The sequence below is a fragment of the Colias philodice genome, unplaced genomic scaffold (assembly GCF_061535455.1).
Source record: "Colias philodice isolate Cphi_HAF_F1 unplaced genomic scaffold, ilColPhil1 Martin Lab GWU primary ptg000018l_1:1-1108441, whole genome shotgun sequence".
Lineage (NCBI taxonomy): Eukaryota > Metazoa > Arthropoda > Insecta > Lepidoptera > Pieridae > Colias > Colias philodice.
In genome coordinates, this window is record NW_028322190.1 from 149,705 (window position 1) to 170,085 (window position 20,381).

A 20,381-nucleotide genomic window follows, 5' to 3' on the forward strand; every position below is an offset into this window, starting at 1 on the left:
ACCTTTCCATTGATACCCCACACGGGTATGTACATCGAAAAAAAAAATTTCATCCCTCAGTTACATGTATGGGGGGCCCCACCCCCAATTCTTTTTTTTACTATTTAGTGTCATATTTTTGTAGCGGTTCATACAACACATATTCCCATCAAATTTAATCACTGTAGTACTTATAGTTTCCGAGTAAATCGGCTGTGACAGACGGACAGACGGACAGACGGACAGACGGACATGACGAAACTATAAGGGTTCCGTTTTTGCCATTTTGGCTACGGAACCCTAATGATGAAAGAGTCATACTTTTGATTATTTTTATATTTTATTCTCATTGTATGACATTACACGATAGAGGATTACTATGAGATAGCTAATATTATTTAATTACACATCTACGACAAAGGTCGGATTAAAATCTACCCCTAATCTACTTCAAGTTTCGATACGTATTAAAACTTTAAGTTATTAGGCTTTGTATGATGAAACAATAACTATTATATATATATTTATCTTGAAAATAACAAAGTATTCAATATAGTAGCAAATCTCGGGCTATGTTTGATCTTAGATCATTTTGTTAAGAATATAGAAGCAGATATGAAGAGCAAACAAGAGGAAATTAGAAACAGAATAAACGAATATTTAATGTTAAAATCTTTCTCCCGGGACTTTCAACGTTAAACTATGATATATTGCTAAGGGAATTTATAAGCTGTGTGTAATGTGTATGTTCGCAAATATATATTTCAGCGTATTCCATATAAAACATTTTTCTCAATTCATAGCGTATTTTTTAGTTTCGCTTTTTAGATTCATTTGAAATAATTTCAATGTTCCTTTCTTGCAAACTTTTTATATTTGACTATAATATACATAGTTAGAATTTACAAGTACATAGAGCCTTTGACTACAATTATAGTATTTCTTGTTGTTGATCACCGAGAGAACTACAGTTGCCATTTGAAAAATTTTACACAGCTTAAAATTCCACGGAGAGAGTGTCAAATGGCATGAGAACAATAACAAAATAAGTTGTTATAAAATTCTTAAGCAAAAGGTGAATGAATGGCCGTCTGTTTATCGTGCAAAGTGCCGTCGCTTGCTGCTTACACAACGCGTTTGCACGTCATTATTGCAACCTCTTGGACGACGCTGTTTTCATCTTCCACACTGAAATAACTTTCAAAGAAAACTCTACTATCAAATGTAGAGTTTAAATACATTGAATTATGCTCTATCCACATACAAACGTTATCGATAGTTGTATGTGATTATTTATTAACTTTATTGTTAATTTTTTTAATATTATATTAAACAACAATTTTATCAGCTACTTGTAGCTTTAAAATAAATAAAAATAAAAAATAAAATAATATTTATTTGCTTAAAACATGGTACATAGAGATGTAAAAATATTTCGATTGTTCATCATGTTTTGCTTAGTCTAAAGCATGCAAATACTGTCTCAATTTAAATTAAATACAATATTGAAATAAAATTACTATTTACAATTAATTGACAAATAACATTCCACTATAATTACATTTTAAGGCTATGCATACAATTATAATAATTAACATTTATAGTCAAAAAATTATTTTATGCTATAAAAACAATTTAAGATCAACCATTTCTTCAGTTTATTTTTAAATACATTATTTTTTTGGTTTCGTATACCTTTTGGAACACGGTTAAATATTTTTATGAGCATGATAGGCCCACTTTAGTTTAGGAGTTAGGCGTTTAGCTTGAAAAGTTCATATACATTACACATACAACGCAAGAAAGCTGTGTTAAAAGTATTGGGAAGAGTTGTTAATTGTTGAATGAAACTAGAATACCGTACTTTGGGAATAAAACAGGCGCTTTACGGGTCGAATGGAAACCGGATAAAAGCACATGTGCTATTACAGATAATATCTCTTTAAGCTCCATCCAGATCTGGCCTCTCTGGTATTTGTGGAACACAAATAATAAACATTTTTGCTTTTACCAAAACTTTCGAAATATATATTTTTGATTAATAATTATTAACATCAAATTGATTGAGTATATTTACGTGATAAAGTAGTTTTACTCAATAATATAATCCAGGCCCTGTAATTACCAATAGTCGACCCGCGGGATATGGTAATTTAGGAAATGTTATTGTATAAACTGAATGAATCCATTTCAACCTTTGTAATATCAAAGGTTGGAATTCATGTAAAAGATTTGTGAAACATGAACCCTAGGAAACAGATCTCGCATACGATTCCCATCCTCTTTAATTACACACTAAGAGCCTGTTCCAATGTTGGAGATGTAAGCTGATACGTTTCAAAAAGGATCGGTGGGTTTGAATGAATTAACATTTACGAAATCTTCGAAGTGTGAAATTTACACGAATAAAGCTCGTTGAAACAAAGGATAATGTGGCCTAAAATCAAATAATGGAGTGCGGTGGCCAATCCCGATGGAGAGTAATGAGCTATTTGGGACTATCCACAAAGCTCTACATTACTTACCGCGACGGGCCCGCGCGCCGTGTGATGTAGTGCGTCCCTGAGCGGAATAATCTTTTAAGAAATAAGCCTTACGCGCTCGAGAGGTTTCGATTTATTGATTTTTCCTTTGAGTGTCTCGGCGGCGCCGCGATAAGCTCCGGATACCGGAGATAAATTAAACGTCTACTTAGCTCAATTAATACAATTCTTTTGATACTTATCGTAATATTATTCTTGGATATATAAACGGTCGTTTTCGCTTTAGTTCCATAAAAGATGTAAAAAGCAACGGCTAATGAAAGACCTCGTTTTTGCAGTTGTACGGTTGCACGCTCGTAATAAAGCTTTACCTCTATTTCTTGTTGGGAAACCAATCTAAAATATCATAACTTAAATATATCGTACTAGTTGGAAACATGTGAAAGTAGTGTTTTCTTTTGTGTGCTTTAACCCGAGTATTATTCATTTCTCCCTTTAAAATTGCTAGTTCATTTTTGAAGCAAAGGCCAATAGCTAAGAACATCAACTCAGCAACTGCAAAGCGCTGATTTTTAGCTTCTCCTTACAACGTTTCGATTAGATAGCATCCATTTGAAAGTTTGCGAGGATATGTATGTGTCTGTGTTTGTTACTCTTTCACGCAAATCCTACTGAACCGATTACAATGATCTTTAGCACAAATATAGAAGGTAACTTGGATAAACACATAGGATAGGTTTTATCCCGAAAATCCGACGGTAACTGGAACTATGCGGGTTTTTCTTTGAAAACGCCGGCGAAGCGGCGGGCGGAAAGTTAGTCTTGCATAAACATTCACATGCATTTCACAAATATTATAATCATCATAAGACCACAATCGCTAAGTGTTACATTGAAGGTTCACGTTCACATCGATACCCGTGACTTCAGTTGCAGATAAATATAATATTTATAGAATTTACACGACGGAGTAGACGCGACTTCAACGTTAATACTACTTCTTATTTTAAAAGCTCCAACTATTCTCGGTTTAAAATAAAAATAGTTAAAAGCCACATTTTAAGAGAAGAATATGCGATGTATTTTATTTTAGACGTGTCTTTTTCACTGTTTTGTCACATAAAATGTTCTTAGGTAAAGTTTTTATAACGTAATCTTTCGACACGGTAGCTTATACCTACTTTATAAAGGTATTAAGCTATAATAGACTAGAGTAGATAATTTTTGAAACAAAAAAAAATCGCAGTCGGATGAAACCCATTAGAAAAGGAGGGGAATATGATAAAAATGTAAAGAAAAATAAATTACGGTCAATCCGAGTTCGGGAAGTGGGAGGGGGGAGATTTTAAGAGAAAAAAATGGTCTCTCTCGATTTCCGACAAAACTACAAGTCCTACGGAAAAAAGTTCAATGGCAAAGTTGTAGGTAATAAAAGGATCTACAACTTTTGTATTAACATTTTTTTCACATAACCTCAAAATTTAGGTGAAAAATTCAAAAAACTAAGTTTTTGGTTTTTTATTTTTATCTACTTCAAAATTTATTGTTTTTCTACGAAATTTGGTGGAAACTTACTTTATTATGTCCCAAATACACTGTAATTTATTTGATTGAAAATATTTATTTTTTCGCCTTATTTTGAATTAATACCAAAAAAACAACCTAATTTTCAAATACCCGTCAAAATATCAGCTTTTTTCAAAAACTTGGGGTGCCTTTTATTCATTGAAATCTCTACTTTCATATGGTGTAAAAAAAATAAACATCACCATAGTAAATGTTCTCAGGAAATGCATACAAACAGTGTGAAAATTAGCTTTTACTAAATCAGGCACACTTCTCGAACTCTATATCTTCTCTTGTATCGGCTTTTCGGTAATATTTCAAAAGAAAAATAATTATCTGTTCTAAGTTTAATATTTTACAACATATTCAAAAGCAAAATTATGTCGATAAAAACATTTCAGGTAGTTCGAGAAGTGTGCCTGATTTAGTAAAAGCTAATTTTCACACTGTTTGTATGCATTTCCTGAGAACATTTACTATGGTGGTGTTTATTTTTTTTTACACCATATGAAAGTAGAGATTTCAATGAATAAAAGGCACCCCAAGTTTTTGAAAAAAGCTGATATTTTGACGGGTGACTTTTCAATTGAAAATTAGGTTGTTTTTTTGGTATTCATTCAAAATAAGGCGAAAAAATAAATATTTTCAATCAAATAAATTACAGTGTATTTGGGACATAATAAAGTAAGTTTCCACCAAATTTCGTAGAAAAACAATAAATTTTGAAGTAGATAAAAATAAAAAACCAAAAACTTAGTTTTTTGAATTTTTCACCTAAATTTTGAGGTTATGTGAAAAAGTTGTTAATACAAAAGTTGTAGATCCTTTTATTACCTACAACTTTGCCATTGAACTTTTTTCCGTAGCACTTGTAGTTTTGTCGGAAATCGAGAGAGACCATTTTTTTCTCTTAAAAGCTCCCCCCTCCCACTTCCCGAACTAGGATTGACCGTAATTTATTTTTCCTTACATTTTTATCATATTTCCCTCCTTTTCTAATGGGTTTCATCCGACTGCGATTTTTTTTATCTTTTCATTATTTTTAAAGGCTTCTACCCCAGTCTATAAGGTTTATATGATTTCTTCAATTTGTTTATAAGAAACTATAAATGTATTTTTATTGTTTTACAAACAATTTGAAGACTATTCATTATAGAGCTTTATAGTCAAAGATTAGTCATGACAATTTGTTAATAAATAAATAGCTACTTATATGTATTTGCCTCTACATGTTGCGATTACACATGTGTAAAACTTTCACAGCCAGCATCGAATTTCAAGAGGCACCGTTAATACCAAGTATTAGGTCAACAACCGTTTACAGGGTACGTGAAATTCCGAGCGTATTTTGGTAGCTAGGTGGTTGTGGAAGCCGTCAGAGCTTCTCAGAACGCTTGCGTGCCTCGAGGTCAGGTGAGGATGCGGGTCTCCGATAACTGGATTTGTCTGTCAATTCCTGTGCCCGGCACGCCGCACGCCGCAAGAGTGTAACGGACAATTTACACTATGGGACTGATATGCGTTTTTTGCTGATTGAATTATTTTCGGGTGAGACTTTGTTGCTAAGTATGGTGTTTGTGCTTTCACTAGCAAGCACATTATTAGTACAAATGATTATTCATACCACAAATGACAAAAATAATATATGGAATATAAGATAATCCTATATTGTACAAATGGTAGCCTATTTACATAAATACCAGGCAACATACAGCACACAATATAAACTACTGCAATTAATGAAATGACAAATGCGTAATTAACAATGAAAAGGATCACAAACACGGTTATCGTGTGACATGAAGTGTGAGACGTTTAGTCAGTGTGTAATAGTTTAATCCAGGACGGCGGGCGCGGCCCACGCGCGTCTGCCGCTCGTGTACCTGCGGCTTAACATTAAGCCTACGGTATATCATAAACTTTGTGTTTACATGTTCGTTATACAAACTTGCCAATTGTTTGCCAGTTAGGAGAACTGTATGGACGCGTGATGTAATATTTCTTAACAGGTTGGATTGTAAAATTCAGGAATTACAGCTTTTTCATCAACAGTACGGTTTTGAATTTATGACAGGTTTTAAGTAAAATGAATGGTTCGAAAACAGGATTTATGCTTTTGAGATTGAGAAACGTATGTCACGAAAGGATTTCAATAAATTCTTAAGAAAATTTCAAACGGTTTACTTAGAAATTAAATAAATTTCGACGTGCTATTGCGACTCTATAGAATGAAATAGATTTAAATCTTCGAGTATTGAATACATCGTAATTGACAGCCAGCGTTTCAGCACAACTGGCTCTAGCCACATATTTAATTAAATACAAAATTGTTCCTTCACTTCGACAAACCGTTCAACTTAAATGATTTTTCTCGCAAACTTTTCTCCCTATAAATATGGCTTCGATGTCATTAAACACAACTATGTTTTGAATAATTACTTGTATATAAATATTTTCACATTTGTAAAATTAACTTTAGTAAAAAAAAAACCTTTTATAATGTTTTATGTAAAGATAAAATATGCTTCATCTGCGTCGTAGGTCGCACCCCGTAGTACATCGTATATAAAAAAATCATATTCAAACAAACTTTTGTAAATTCTATACCACTGTCGTGGAACAAATACTTTCACTTTGATTAGCGGAATTGAATCCAACTCCCCTCGATATTGTTTCGAAAATTGCAAAATCTCATGAATAAGAAAATCTTTGTCTGGAAAAAGTTTGGATCTAAGTGGCGCGATAACAACACAGTCACACTCGTAACAAACTGAGAGAATTCTGTTGTATCGGCGAAACTGAGCTGGAGGTCACAATAATATCACATGACGCCCACACTGTATCTACAAGTTTGGTGTGTAGTTGATTTTTAGGTTGTTATAATTATTTTTAGCGAAACTTATGTCATTGAACTGTAATACCTAAAACTTTTCGAGGTTTGTGTGGGGTAAACTTAAATCTGCATATTTCAAGAGTCATTATTAAAAGTTTAATAAAGAAATGGAAAAAATCGTATAGCTCAAGCCGGTTAGCGAAGATTGTGAAGAGCCCTAACGTCGCTAATGATAAAAGTCCGCTAAGAACGATATGAGATTTAAAGTTGAAACTTGAAGTTCTATTTAACGATATTAAAATATATAGTTTGTGGAGCGTCGCCGCAGCTTTTAGGTTTGAAAAAGTTCGCAAATATAATTCAGGTAGAAAAGCGTGGGCGGTTTTCGCGATGCAATCATTACGTTTGTTTTATTCCGTTTAAACGTTCCCGAGCACAATGAGCGCGGCGTTAAGCCGAGTTAAAATACGGCTTATAATTGTTGTAGCCGGCTAAATCTCATTCGCGCTGTTTGTCGACCGCTCGCCCGCTGAAGCGATCAAAAATAACCGCCGTTCAACATAATGGTAAAGCGAAGCTCTATTGTAGCGCTTTAACGGGTAAAATGAAAAGGCCGCAATTAAAATAGCACGTCGGCGTCGGTTTTAGTAGAATTTGATGTTTAATTAAGGTAATGTCGGTGCGATCAGTGCAGTTGTGCGCCGCGTGTGCAAACGAATGCATATTTAGAGGCGAGAGACGGGAACAAGGTAAATGAAAACGGTTCTGTTCGGAAAATGAGATGTAGTGGCTCGTGTGTGTTGCAAAGTGTTTGTGGAACTGTGGCTTTATTTATTGCGTTTGTAATGCCGACTTTTCGCTTTACGCTTTTACAGTATAAAGAATATATTGAATGTTGTTCACGTTATAGATTAATTTTTTCTGAATAATATTTACTACTACATACTCTAATTTTGTTAAGAGTAGTATGTATGTATGTAGTGGTTGTATGGAATGTAGGCAACATTTCAAATGAAAGTATCCACAAACCAGTTCAATAATTGCTCGATTTAGAAATCTCGAAGAAAATATATGAAGGAATGAAGTGGTGCTCGATCGGGAGGCAGGACAATGTCGCTCCACTGAACTGAACACTCACTAAATAATACTTCGTTATTTCTTTACAACTCCTTCAAATAGACACGATCATTTAAACTTGTTGTGACGTCCGTCTTTTGTTATGTTATATTTTATAGTGTGAGAATGGCGTGACGTTGAATCTTGTCTTATTTTTTCCGTGTGTCGTAAAATATTCTGAATAATTGATGATTTAAAAATATGTTATCTAATCGGAATGCTAAACCTATTACGGTCTACATTACTTTATTACTGCATTAACTATAAACCGCTCTTAATATTTGTAACATACGTGACGGATATGAGTCGACTCGTAAGAAGACATCGAAGATTGTAAATACATACATACAAAAATGAGGAATCAATGCAAGCACATTCCTTAATGTTTTAATTTAATTTCGTGTATATATAATTGATAGCAGGTGAGTAATAAATTATAATAAAGCTTAGATTTGTCTGTAAGTATATCGCGCCATGTTCGCCTACGTGTAACCAAATTTGAGTGAAGCGTAGGTGTAATGTTGGGACAGAGAGGGACTTTGCCATTTCAATGTATAATCAAATATTTAAAATCTACAACCAAACGTATGGGTACTTATTCAAAATGAATTGTAGGATATTCTTCCCGAGCAAAGTCAGGGGAGCAGCTTTTATACAGCAGAACATCAAACAATTACTTACCACTATTACATGCACATTGCACATTGAGCTGTTAATAATACATGTAATATTTTTTTATTAAACAACAAACAATCGACGAAAAACAATCACAGAATAACTTTAATTTTTTAAAATTTCTTATTATAGGTAATGTAACAATTCTGAAAAGAAAAACCTTTATTATTTTTGTAACGGTGTTCAAATTATTATAAATCTTATTTCAATGCATTATAAGTGAAAGTATAAACTATAAAATCTATTACTAATCATAAAAATAAAATGATCATAATTGAGTGTTAAATACATCCCTGTCTCTATCTCTAGGTTGTCTAAATTCAGCTCGGTTGTAGTCTGTAATAATTATTTCTAAGTATTCTGTCTTGCGAATTGAATACGACGAAGGTGTTATTAATGTTGCGTAATGGTTTTACAGACTCCAAAAAACTTTCTTAAAATATTTTGTTTTGAATTCAGAATAATTGTTGTAATAAATGTTAATTATTTGTGTGTGTTGGAGCAATATTCAGATTTCACTTCTAAAGATTTTGTCTCTAATATTCCTATCATTACACAATAAAGATGCCTCTTTACACGTTGTATAGACGAAAATTTCATTATGTTTATTACCAGCAACCAGGAACAAGAAACGGGAACCGGATATCGAAATACAATCTCTCTCTTTAAGGGACTTTAGATTATTCAAGCTCATTAATGTTCATACCTATACCGTTTTTATTTTAACATTTGTTTTGATTTAAGTTGACAGTCCATGAAAAGAGAAACAAAGCCACAAAGAGTACCGCTTTGCGGTGCTTTCAGTAGTACTTATTGTATTCGCATTCATATTTTTCTAAAGATACAGCGGAGCAATGGCAGAGGCTCCAATAAATATCAGCGTACAATGTAAGCGGTTTACGGCTTGAATATCTCGGAATAACTCCCAAGTACGTCGCGTTGAGACTGTAATATGAATAATTCAGGATACAAAACAAAACATCGCATGCAAAGTTCGCTTACAAATCGGAGGCGTCAGCGGAGCGTGTTGGTTGTGAGCGTCAGCTGAGCGGCACCGCGCCGGGAGCTGAGGTGTCTTCTCACGCCACTGTGCTCTTTCAGGGCTGCCACTGATCTCCATATTTTCAAAGAGTAATTTTTCCAGACCGTTAGCGTGTTGATATCTATTCTCGTGCAGTGGAGTTGAGAAAATGGCTGCGATGCGGGTCTTTTTCTAATTTCGTTATGCTGAAGTGTTCCATATTATAACAGAATTCGATTTACTGAATATCTAAGTTTTTATCGACATAATTGCTTACAGAGACTGCTGGTTTATGTAATAGATTGTGTAAGATATTGATAGTATCATAGTTAAGAAAATTAAGGAAAGAGAGCCCGAAAAATAACAGACATAAATTAATAATGCAACCGTAAACTTAACCCTGACATGTAACAGAAATGTGTGGAGAGACCTTTAAAACGAGGTCTCGAGGCGTGAAGAACACATGACGTCCCGCCGCTCCGCTCGCTGTTCTCTCCGCCCTTACGCTGCCATGTTAAGCTTATTTCATTTTCAAGGGATCCTGCACATGCTCTGATATTCATGTTTGTTCTGTGATTGTTTAATCTTTTATTTATTTTCATACTCGCTTTCAGCAATACAAAAATTACAAAGCTTCATCGTCGGAATATATCGTCCGGAAACAACGCTGACGATTTATATATTTTATGTCAGTGCTGCAAAACTACGCTTACTAATCGGCTGATTAATCGGAGTAATAAAGTAGGGAATATCATAATCAGGGGTACAAATGTAAAGCTATCAATGTCCTGTATCATTAGCCGGCAATAAGCCGTCAGACATAATTTGGCCGACAAAGGCGACGCTAATGTCAGCCATTAATTCTACAGAGCCGATAACACGCAGGTGAGCGACTTGACACATAATTACGAGTTTACTCAACGATACGAAGTGTTCTGTCCACATTATTGAGTTATTAAGTGGACGAGGTCGGGTCAGAAGCGTTAGTTTGTGTTTGATTAGTTATCTACGCGTGGTTTTGATTTCTTTTTAATGTGCAGTGTGAGTCGGATATTTCAACTTACTGAATTATAAAAGAGCATTTGTCCAACTTTCGTGATTTTTTTTTTCTATACATATAAGGGGAATAAACGAAATTGAATGAACAATGATTTATAAAGGAAACATTTACATTTTTTTGAATAAACTTTAATTAACCAGTTAACCCAGATATTAAGGTAGGAAGAGGAAACTTATTTTCAATAGTTTATTACTATATACTTGCAACCTCTTCAATTCAATATTCAAGAATATTCGGCCACCGTAGATTCAGCACAGAACAAACTGAACAACATTGAACATCTGTCTGCAAAAAGCCTTAATCTACATGCGTCACATGTAAGCAGATTGCAGAACAGATGCATTAAAAGAAACAAAACACTCAACACAAAACTAATTACACAGCTGCTTTATTCAGCGATTGTCCGTTTTTCATGACAATGCAAAACGATATAAATGAATCGTAGTTTACGTTGCGTTAAAAGGTTTATTTCATTAATTTCTATAACGAAGATAATTACAATAAAAAACATACAAGAAAATAATATTACAATAAGCATCAAACTTCACCAAGAAATAATTAAAATTCAGACGTTGATTATGTTTGTTTAATTTTGTGAGATTTATATATTCTCACTAGCTGTGCCCTGCTGTTTTACCCGCATTGCTCCGCTCCTGTTGGTCTTAGGGTGATGATGTAGCCTATAATCTTCCTCGATAAATGGGCTATCTAAAGCAGAAAGAATTTTTCAAATCGGACCAGTAGTTCCTGAGATTAGCGCGTTCAAACAAACAAACTCTTCAGCTTTATAATATTATTATAGACTAGCGGTCCGCCCCGGCTTCGCCCGTGGTACATATTTACGTTTTCTCTACATAAGAACCATCCTCGTACTTCAAGGAATATAATAGAAAAGAATTATCGAAATCGGTTCAGCCGTTCACACGTGATGCCGTGACAACGCGAAACGGGTGCGGACCCGCCGCCTTTTTATAGCTCCCGCCGCGAAGAGCTTCGAACGCGGCAACTGATACACAAAAATAATCCTTATGGCATGTAATTCACGCGCGATGACTTATAGCGTATTTCATGTATAACTTTGGTGTTTCTACACCGATTTACATGATTCTTTTACTATAACCTGCCCAGGAGTATGAAGAATAATTGTGCCAAATTTCGTTAAAATCCGTCGTGTAGTTTTTGTTTCTATAACGAATATACAGACAGACAGACAGACAGACAGACAGACAGACAGACAAAAATTTTACTGATTGCATTTTTGGCATCAGTAGCGATCCCTTATCACCCCTTCATAGTTTTTTTTAAATATATTTCATGTACAGAATTGGCCTCTCTACAGATTTATTATAAGTATAGATAAGTATAGATGTGAATCATTAGTATGACTTTTATGATTTTTATCGACTTTTTTCTTGCATCTAGAGCGTATCGTTAAATTAAAAGTGCAATTTCCGTAACTCTTTGGTTAGAATCAGTACGTGATCTTTTTCTTGTTCTGAAAGAATGTGTATTTTTTTCAACATAAATTGCAAAATGGCAATCTACTATATTTCTGCGAAGTTCTACAACTAAAATTTGAGTGTATTCAATCAGTGTTAGTTTAGTCAGAAATCCTTTTGCTATCCACATAATATGATAACAGGCACAAATGGTTAATCGCCTTACCAGATTAAAAGAGAGCGTTGTAAAAGTTTATATCAATGTGTTTCTCCCGAAAAGTCCGTGCGCGGCTACTAATTTAATGGTTAAAATTATTCTAAGAACATAGATTACAGATAAAGCTACAGCTGTCTCATGTATTTCTAAGTAGGTATTAGTGAGAGAGAAGTATTAGTTTTCCAAATTATTTTCAAACATATTTTAAAATTAATTACATATTGCCTGCTTTTGTAAAACATTTTTGTCCTTCTTATATCATTTTACAGAGGCGTTAACAAGACGAAGTTAGTCTTCAATTTTCCGATAAATTTAATCGAACGTAACACACATAAAAAATCGTTGAGTAACGTTCGTGTATCAAAGGGGTTAATAAATAATGTTAAGCGCGGGTTGACATGGCGGCTCTCATGAAAGTCTAATGCCATTGCAGATCGGGCGAGCCTGCGCTATCTTCATCGGAACTGATATTAAAATAAATCCACCAAGAGCGAGTTATTGAAACCTCACGTTGTGCGCTAATAAGAATGCAAAAGAGAGCGCTTCTTTAGATGTATGATAGAGATGAATTGGAAACTTTGTAGCGACTGCTTATTTCTATAATTGGTAATTTTCTTTCCTTCTTGATTTTGCACACCAATAATATTGTTTTATAAAACGACCAAACTAGTTTAATAAAACGAAGATAACGAATCTAAATGTGGAATTAATGCTCTGTGAAACGATAGTTGAGATTTCCAAGTGAATGTATAATTCGTCTTTTAATATTCAACTCAATTCTCAAATAATTTGGAAAATCCAAAAGTGCACGCCTCATAATTTTTTTTAATAAATATTTATTAATTATTATTTTTGTTTATTTAATAACAATTAAACCACATCGAATCAGACCCTGAAAAATGAAAGGGTTCTATTCCTGAGCATACTCAAGCGTAAGAGAAAAAAAAAAAGACTCGATTAGTAAAGTATTTCGGTCGCTATCGTGTTAACAAGAAAAAGGATCCGCACATACAGACACACGGACGTCCAAGACAGAACTTTTTTAAACTGTTTTTTAACTAGTTTAAATAACAAAAATGACATCAAAAATATCATGAACGTTAAAAATAGTGTTTTTTCTTAATATGTGTGTGTATGTATTATCTTACAAGTGCAATGTATGATACATAAAGACATTTTAAGTTTGAAAAATCAGATGTTTTGCGCGAAGTGACAGTAGTACCCACCTCAACGCTTCGCTTATGAGGCGTGCAATATTATTGAGCATGGAACTGTATGAATTACAGCAAGATACTGAGTGCATTCGATGTTGATGTTTATAGTGGCAAGTGAAGCGGATCCATCGCTTCGTTTGTCAATAACCATTGTTTGGATTCAGCTTTAAGGCAATTACTGATTAAAATAATAATGCTGTGTATTCAAAGATCATATCTTGATATGGTTATATACATAATATATAGGTATTACAAATATTATTATCCATGTAATGTTATAGATTGGAGTTCAGATTATTTTTCAGCAATAAATGCTTATAAATGTGACTTAATATCACTTCTCCATTTCTTATGTAATTATTGAGTACACTAGTGTTCTTATTACAAGCCTGCGATTCTCAGAATTGAAAACTAAATACACTACTAACTGCACGGAAAATGTTTGTTCGTGTTAAGTACCTATTGATAGATTGTTGAATTAATTTTGGATTAAAGTAGTAATACTCATCATAATTAAATCACACAATATCCAGATATAATTATAAATTAATTCATAATTTGATTTTATCTAATTCATTTAACTAGTTCGACTGAACATAATGAATTAAAAATACGTAGTATACAGTAAGTAGTTCTGGTTAGAGCTTTCGTGAGCTTCCCAAGTTCGGGGGAAGTTAAATGGGAACTTGTACGTTATCATACTAGATACGACTTTAGCACCAACTCTCCTGACTTTAAAGTATTAAGTAATTAAGCTTTATATTACCATAATGCGCTCGGCTCTTTGGAATAATGTCGTTTGATAAAATGGATTTGAAAGATGAGATCGGTGTAATGGTGATATATTTTATGGTTCTATACCATCGTCCCTTTCAAATGTTTCTTTTAATATCGTTTAAGTTTTAGAGATTTCTTTCTAAGCCTTGCTAGTTATTGATTAATTTTGAAGTCAAGAGCTTCTTAGCTTATTGCTTTCCTTAAGTAAAATTAATGACAAAAACACGCTTAAGTTAGTGAAATACACACGCTCGTTAGTAAACACACACGCATTAGTAAAGAAACAGAGTCTTTAATTAAAACGTTCACACTCATTCGCTGAACACGCATACACGCTCATTAGTTGAACACAGACACACACTCACTCGCGTCTGAAAACATCCTTTGGTAGATCTCGTCGCAATCTGTGAAACAATGTTTATGTATTACGTATTTAGAAAGCTTGCAGACATATATATCTGATTTGAAGGTAGATATATAGTTTGTATCAAATTCCTCTTTTATAAATGGCATGCTATATCTAAACACTATTTTTATTTGTATCGTATAACTAGAGTCACCTTGCGTGAAATTTTATTTTATAAATAAAATATTGCACAAGTCTCTGGGATCCTACTTAGTTTCCATGACAATTATACAATGTAGTATAAGAATAGCTAGACTGCAATATAAATAACAATTACTCAAGAACAGAACGTAAAGCAGCCTAACACATATCGAATAATCAAAAATTTGTTTATTCGATTGTCAGCGCCGTAGTCACCTCAGCAGAATCGATATCTCGCATTTATAACACATCGGAATTTCATTTAGTCGCGATATTGGGTGACAACGCATTTTAACGGCGACGTGCTTCGATTAACGAGCCGATTATTTAGACAAATACAATCGAGATTGTTCCGCTGCGAGGGGTTAAATGTACGTTTGTTTGCACCGGATTAATGGTTTATGTAAAATTGGTCATATAATCTTTTTAGGTCCGCTAACAATGGTGATTTAAAGCGCTGTTTTACACACGAGAGTATATTATAATACATACTATATTCAAATTCTTTTTAATAATATTTATGCAAAAATATTGTTCAAAGTTAATGAAACAAGATGTATTGTAACAAGAACTTTAAAGTTTGATACAGAGATGGGGTAAGAATTATTATTTAAAAAGTTTCAATTATATTATAATTATATGAAGGTCAAACGAATGTCAAGATGTATCTGAAAAATAAACCTTTTTAAGGCACAAATAAACTCGTATTTACGAGTCCAGAAGGCTACATGGAGGCCCTTATCGGATTTTCAACAAATAGCTGTTTAGCGCGATCTGGCCGATTAATTCGAAGCACGGTCGCGTTCAATAAATATGTTAAAACGCTCCGTGACACCGGCCGCCGCCCGCAGCCGCCCGCCGGCCGCGCCACCCGAGCGGGCCTGCGAGCTTCCGAGTATATTTTGGAAATAAGACACATTTGATTTAAAGCCGACAGACAATCGCTCAATGAGCTATGGCCCTTCATGCTCGGGATTGCTTTACGGAATAAATAGGATTTCATTTGGACATGTTTTATATGAATCCAATGAAGGCACCGTCGATTGGTCTTTTGTAAAACGGGCAAGGGTCGGTTTTTCTCTTTTTATGTATTTATCAAGTTTTATGTCCGTATTGAGGGCAAATGGATATAAATATATTAACTCCTGTTTGTACTGTTTTTTTATTCATTTTAAGGTCTTTGTCTCTTTTGATTTAATATTCATTGAGTAAATATTGTAAAGTAGCGCTTAAAGTAGAGTAAAAACATTCTATTTGATCGTGTTTTGTCGTAAGTCGGCTATAATGAATTTATCTTAGCAAAATACGATCAGTTTATTTATAGCAAAGCTCCCTTATAAGAGACATTAAGATAATGTTTCACCACTTAACTTAAGCTATGACGTAACAACATCATGGCATAAACAACGTACTTTGTTATTTTTGGACTTTTAATAAAACATAACAAAGAGCGTTCTTTTTATAAATCAGCTTTAATTGTGGAATATTGAAACGTTGTTATTTAAACCACTTCAACACCTACTGAAAGTGAATTAAAGCCGTTGAAATGGACACGCCCGTATGCTATGTGTCTATCTGTGCAGGATAATGAAAGGCAAACATCTCATAATGAGGCGGGCGGCATGCGGCACGGGGCGGGCGCGGGGCGGCCGGCGCGGGCCTGCAATAGTTTACGTGCCTCTAGCGCCGTTTCGATGCCGGTAAATACAAATCTTTGCTAGAATTTATTTACATTCCTTCGGTGCCCAGCGCGCTGGAAAATATGATAAGAATAAGAACTATAAAACACATGATTGAACGGTTTGCGTCGGTAGAGATATAATTTTTTGGATATTTTGATACATCATGGTAATACTAATAGACTGAACAGAAAAAGCAAACTTGTATGTATTACTCACTACATATGTTTAGTCAAATTATTTTTCATGAAGATTAAGCATAATTAGTAAGTTTCAATATTCCCCACAATCCGTCACTAAATCATTATACAAAAAAAAAACCTCCAACGACTCTCGATTTAAAAATACATACATAATTAAAGACAATCATGCATAACCGTGCGGAATGTATTGTCTGAATAAAGCATAGTATTTACAACAATCGTGAATCGTGATTCAATATTGGTGTGCGCGTGGAAGGGCTCATACCCATATTTATTGTATAACATGAATTAAACATCGTCCGCATAAATGCTTGACCGTTCCGTGTGCTTTACTTTACGGAGCAGACTGTGAGCTGGTTTAATAAAAAAGTACATAAGATTGGATTAACTGCTTTATAAAGGAATCGCAGAATGAGTTCTTTTATTGGTTCAGTTGCAAGTCACGTAGAAGAACATACTTGTATTGTATAATTGCTATCTCGGTTATGAATTCTATGTTATGGTGAAACTCATACAGATGTTATAATTGGGTAATTAACTGAGGTTATTAATCCGTTGAAACTTACCTTATATTTTCAATCTTTAAGAAACGCCGTCACACAAAGGTACAAGACAAGTATATAAGAAAAGGGCACAAGTTATATCACGATATGTTATGTTATGATACTCCACAGACGATATAGTGTTATGACACTAGATCCTAAACGGCCGGCAACACAAACTAAGATTCTTGTGAAGCCGTTGGTGATTGCTTAGTGGCTAGTGGTTTGTGGACTCACCGACAACATGCAGCGTGACGAAGAAGCTGCGCACTGGCTGCGTGGAGATCTGGCACTCGTAGACGCCGGCGTCGCGCTGCTGGGCCCACTTGACCTGCAGCGTCCAGTCGTCCGTGTGCGGCGAGTGCGTGGCCTGGAAGCGCTGGTCCGACGTGTACGTGTAGCCGCCCACCGTCAGGATGTGCAGGTCGCGGTGACGGATCCATGACACCTGTAATGTAGTACAATAATATAATGAATACACAGCTTGAGAATTGGATAAACCCGTTTCCAAACACAAGAGTATCCCGTCTTGCATTCATAATCATATAGATAATCCAGCTAGATTATTATGTGTTCCACATACAGATCATCTACGTAGTTCTTACGTAGCATTGACAAATAAAAAGTAAATCATAATAAATCTTTGTTATTGCTCAAGTGAAAAAGCTCGTAAACGGTATTACATAAAAATGATACAAAGAGAACATTTAAATCACGTATGTTAATTATTGCGAAGAGCGTATAAATGCTTGATAATAAATGCCTGAGGCACGTGTAACGTAGGGGGACCAGGCCGCTTGAATTTCCAAGAATTATGTTTTTGAGGTTAATAATTCATTTATTCGTAACCACGTTCAATTTTTATAGAGTTCTATAAATTCTGAATGTTTCAATGAATTTGTGCCTTTGCTTGGACAAATAATATATTTATTCATACTACTTAAGCAAATTTAAATGAATAGTATTGTTTATGTGCCTAAATAAACAAAGAATATAGGGTTACATGAACACTCGATAACGGTATCATGATTATTCAAATAATAGGAAAAGATACTTCACACGTAAGCGTAAGTAACTTTTCTTTGAAGTAAATGGTTTAGCAATAGTTACCGAATATGGCAGATTAATAGATACCAGTTTACTTATCTGTAAAAGATCAATTAAGTATAGTATAATTCCTCAAAAATACCCAAAAACACAGTCCCACAAAAAAAAAATCCGTCCTATCACAAACGTGGTCACCGTCACACGCGTCTGTTTATCCAAGGCTCACACGGTCTTACGCGGCTTTATTAAAAAATTCATCGCCCGGTGCGAGCGGTGCGAACGAGCCGGGATTAGTCGTTGCGTATAACTTGTGTGATGTGTGATGTGAGGCACACGCGGGATAAGCCAAGGGAACGCTCATGAGTGAGGTGTGTGCTGTTTCAACCGAAAAATAAGGAGGTTTTTCAATTCGACCGTATCGAACAAGTTGCATTCAAAAAGTTTAAAATAAAGGCGAATTTGGTGAAGGAAGTACCTATCCCAAATTGTAGAATCAAATCATTTTAAACACTTGTCGTAGATGTATATCGTAGAACTATGTAGTTCTGTTCAGTTAAGAAACATTTAGCTTATTATAGAAGATTTTGAATCAGCTCATATTATGTAACTATGAAGAATTTTCTTATCTGTAATTTTCTTACATCTCAATTTAATGCACATTGCATGCATGATTACATTTTATAGCAGTTATTTCCAGACATGATATTGATATGATTTCTACAGGTGCTATCTTTGTAAGCACCTACTTGAATTATAAAAATATGATTGCCATTTATAAACCGATTGCACTCTACGTGAAGCGTTAAAAAAAGCTTATCGAATCATTTAAAGATAGTTGAGGTAATATATTTGTGGCATTTTTTTCTAAAATAGCTTTAATATAATAAGTCAATAGTTCAAATTTTAACGATATAATATTATTTTGAGGATCATTTTGTATTAATATTGTTTTGATAACATTATGCAAAAAAGCTAGCATTAAAAACAAAATTGCTTCATTCACATGAAGCATGTGTTGTAAAATGTGATAATTATAAACCGTACACATATGCAAGCGTTCTGTATTCGCTCATAGTACAAAGTGAATTATCAACGTATATAATGTAAGTGGAGTTCGCGCTTGGTGGAGCGGAAATGAGGGAGGCTTTACAAAGGTTGTCGAAAAGCAATTTTTTACGCTAAATTATGCGTCTTTGTAACAATTTCCTTGTTCCAATGAAGTCTGATTAGTTTATTATGGTCGTAGGATTGACTCGGCTTGATTGTAGAGTGCTTCGTAATGCGTATTGTGGTAGTGATAGAGGATGGGGATCAGATTTTTTTGACTTGAAAAAAGTCTCTTACATATTTCTTTTCTGTTTTAAAATATTATATTATAGGGGCCTATGTGAGTCAGGCATGTTCAGTATAATTGGGAATAACTAACATTGTGTAATCAAATTGTTTACTTAATAAAAAGAAAATTTGTGAAGCATTTTTAATTATTAAAGAAGTTCCGGTATTCTGACAAAAGATTGACGTGAAATAGCGTAATATTTTATACTAAGATTTTATACATAGTTGTGTTTTTACGATGCGACATGAAGACCTGTTTTCGTTCCTCTGATCTCCATATTTAATTAGATGTAATTTTCCACATAATAAAATCATATAGTTACATCAAAGAATCTCAGTGATGTGTCTACAAACTTTCCACTACAAAGTCTTCAACGTCTATGGTAGAATGTGAGTACATTTTGTCTAAAAATAAAAAAATAAAAATTATTTCGTACATTTGATAATATTTACCTACTCGTATAGTTATTCGTGTGAACATTATAGTCGAGTGGGAGTCGAAAATCATAATGATTCGACACGAAATGGGTCAAACTTGTGCCGGATAAGTTAGAGACGTCGTTATTTGAAGGAATGAATATTACTATTATCACGTGAATAGAAATTAACTTGAGTCATCTAAGAATAATTTAAATTGTTAAACAATTT

The 20,381-nt window shown here is 34.1% G+C and overlaps 1 protein-coding gene across 4 annotated transcripts in view; it reads right to left on the bottom strand.

The window, feature by feature from the left end:
- The window catches only part of LOC149474831 (zwei Ig domain protein zig-8-like), a 325,102-nt gene that overhangs the window by 28,806 nt on the left and 275,915 nt on the right, over positions 1–20,381 (bottom strand). For 3 of the 4 annotated variants that reach the window (XM_089714095.1, XM_089714093.1, XM_089714097.1), the window contains exons 4-5: positions 17,589–17,799; positions 14,746–14,784 (exon numbers count right to left, since the gene is read on the bottom strand). In XM_089714095.1, coding sequence (XP_089570221.1) covers positions 14,746–14,784; positions 17,589–17,799 — 250 coding nt within the window. The remainder of the gene's footprint in view (positions 1–14,745; positions 14,785–17,588; positions 17,800–20,381) is intronic. The other variant, XM_089714096.1, reaches the window with a different exon arrangement.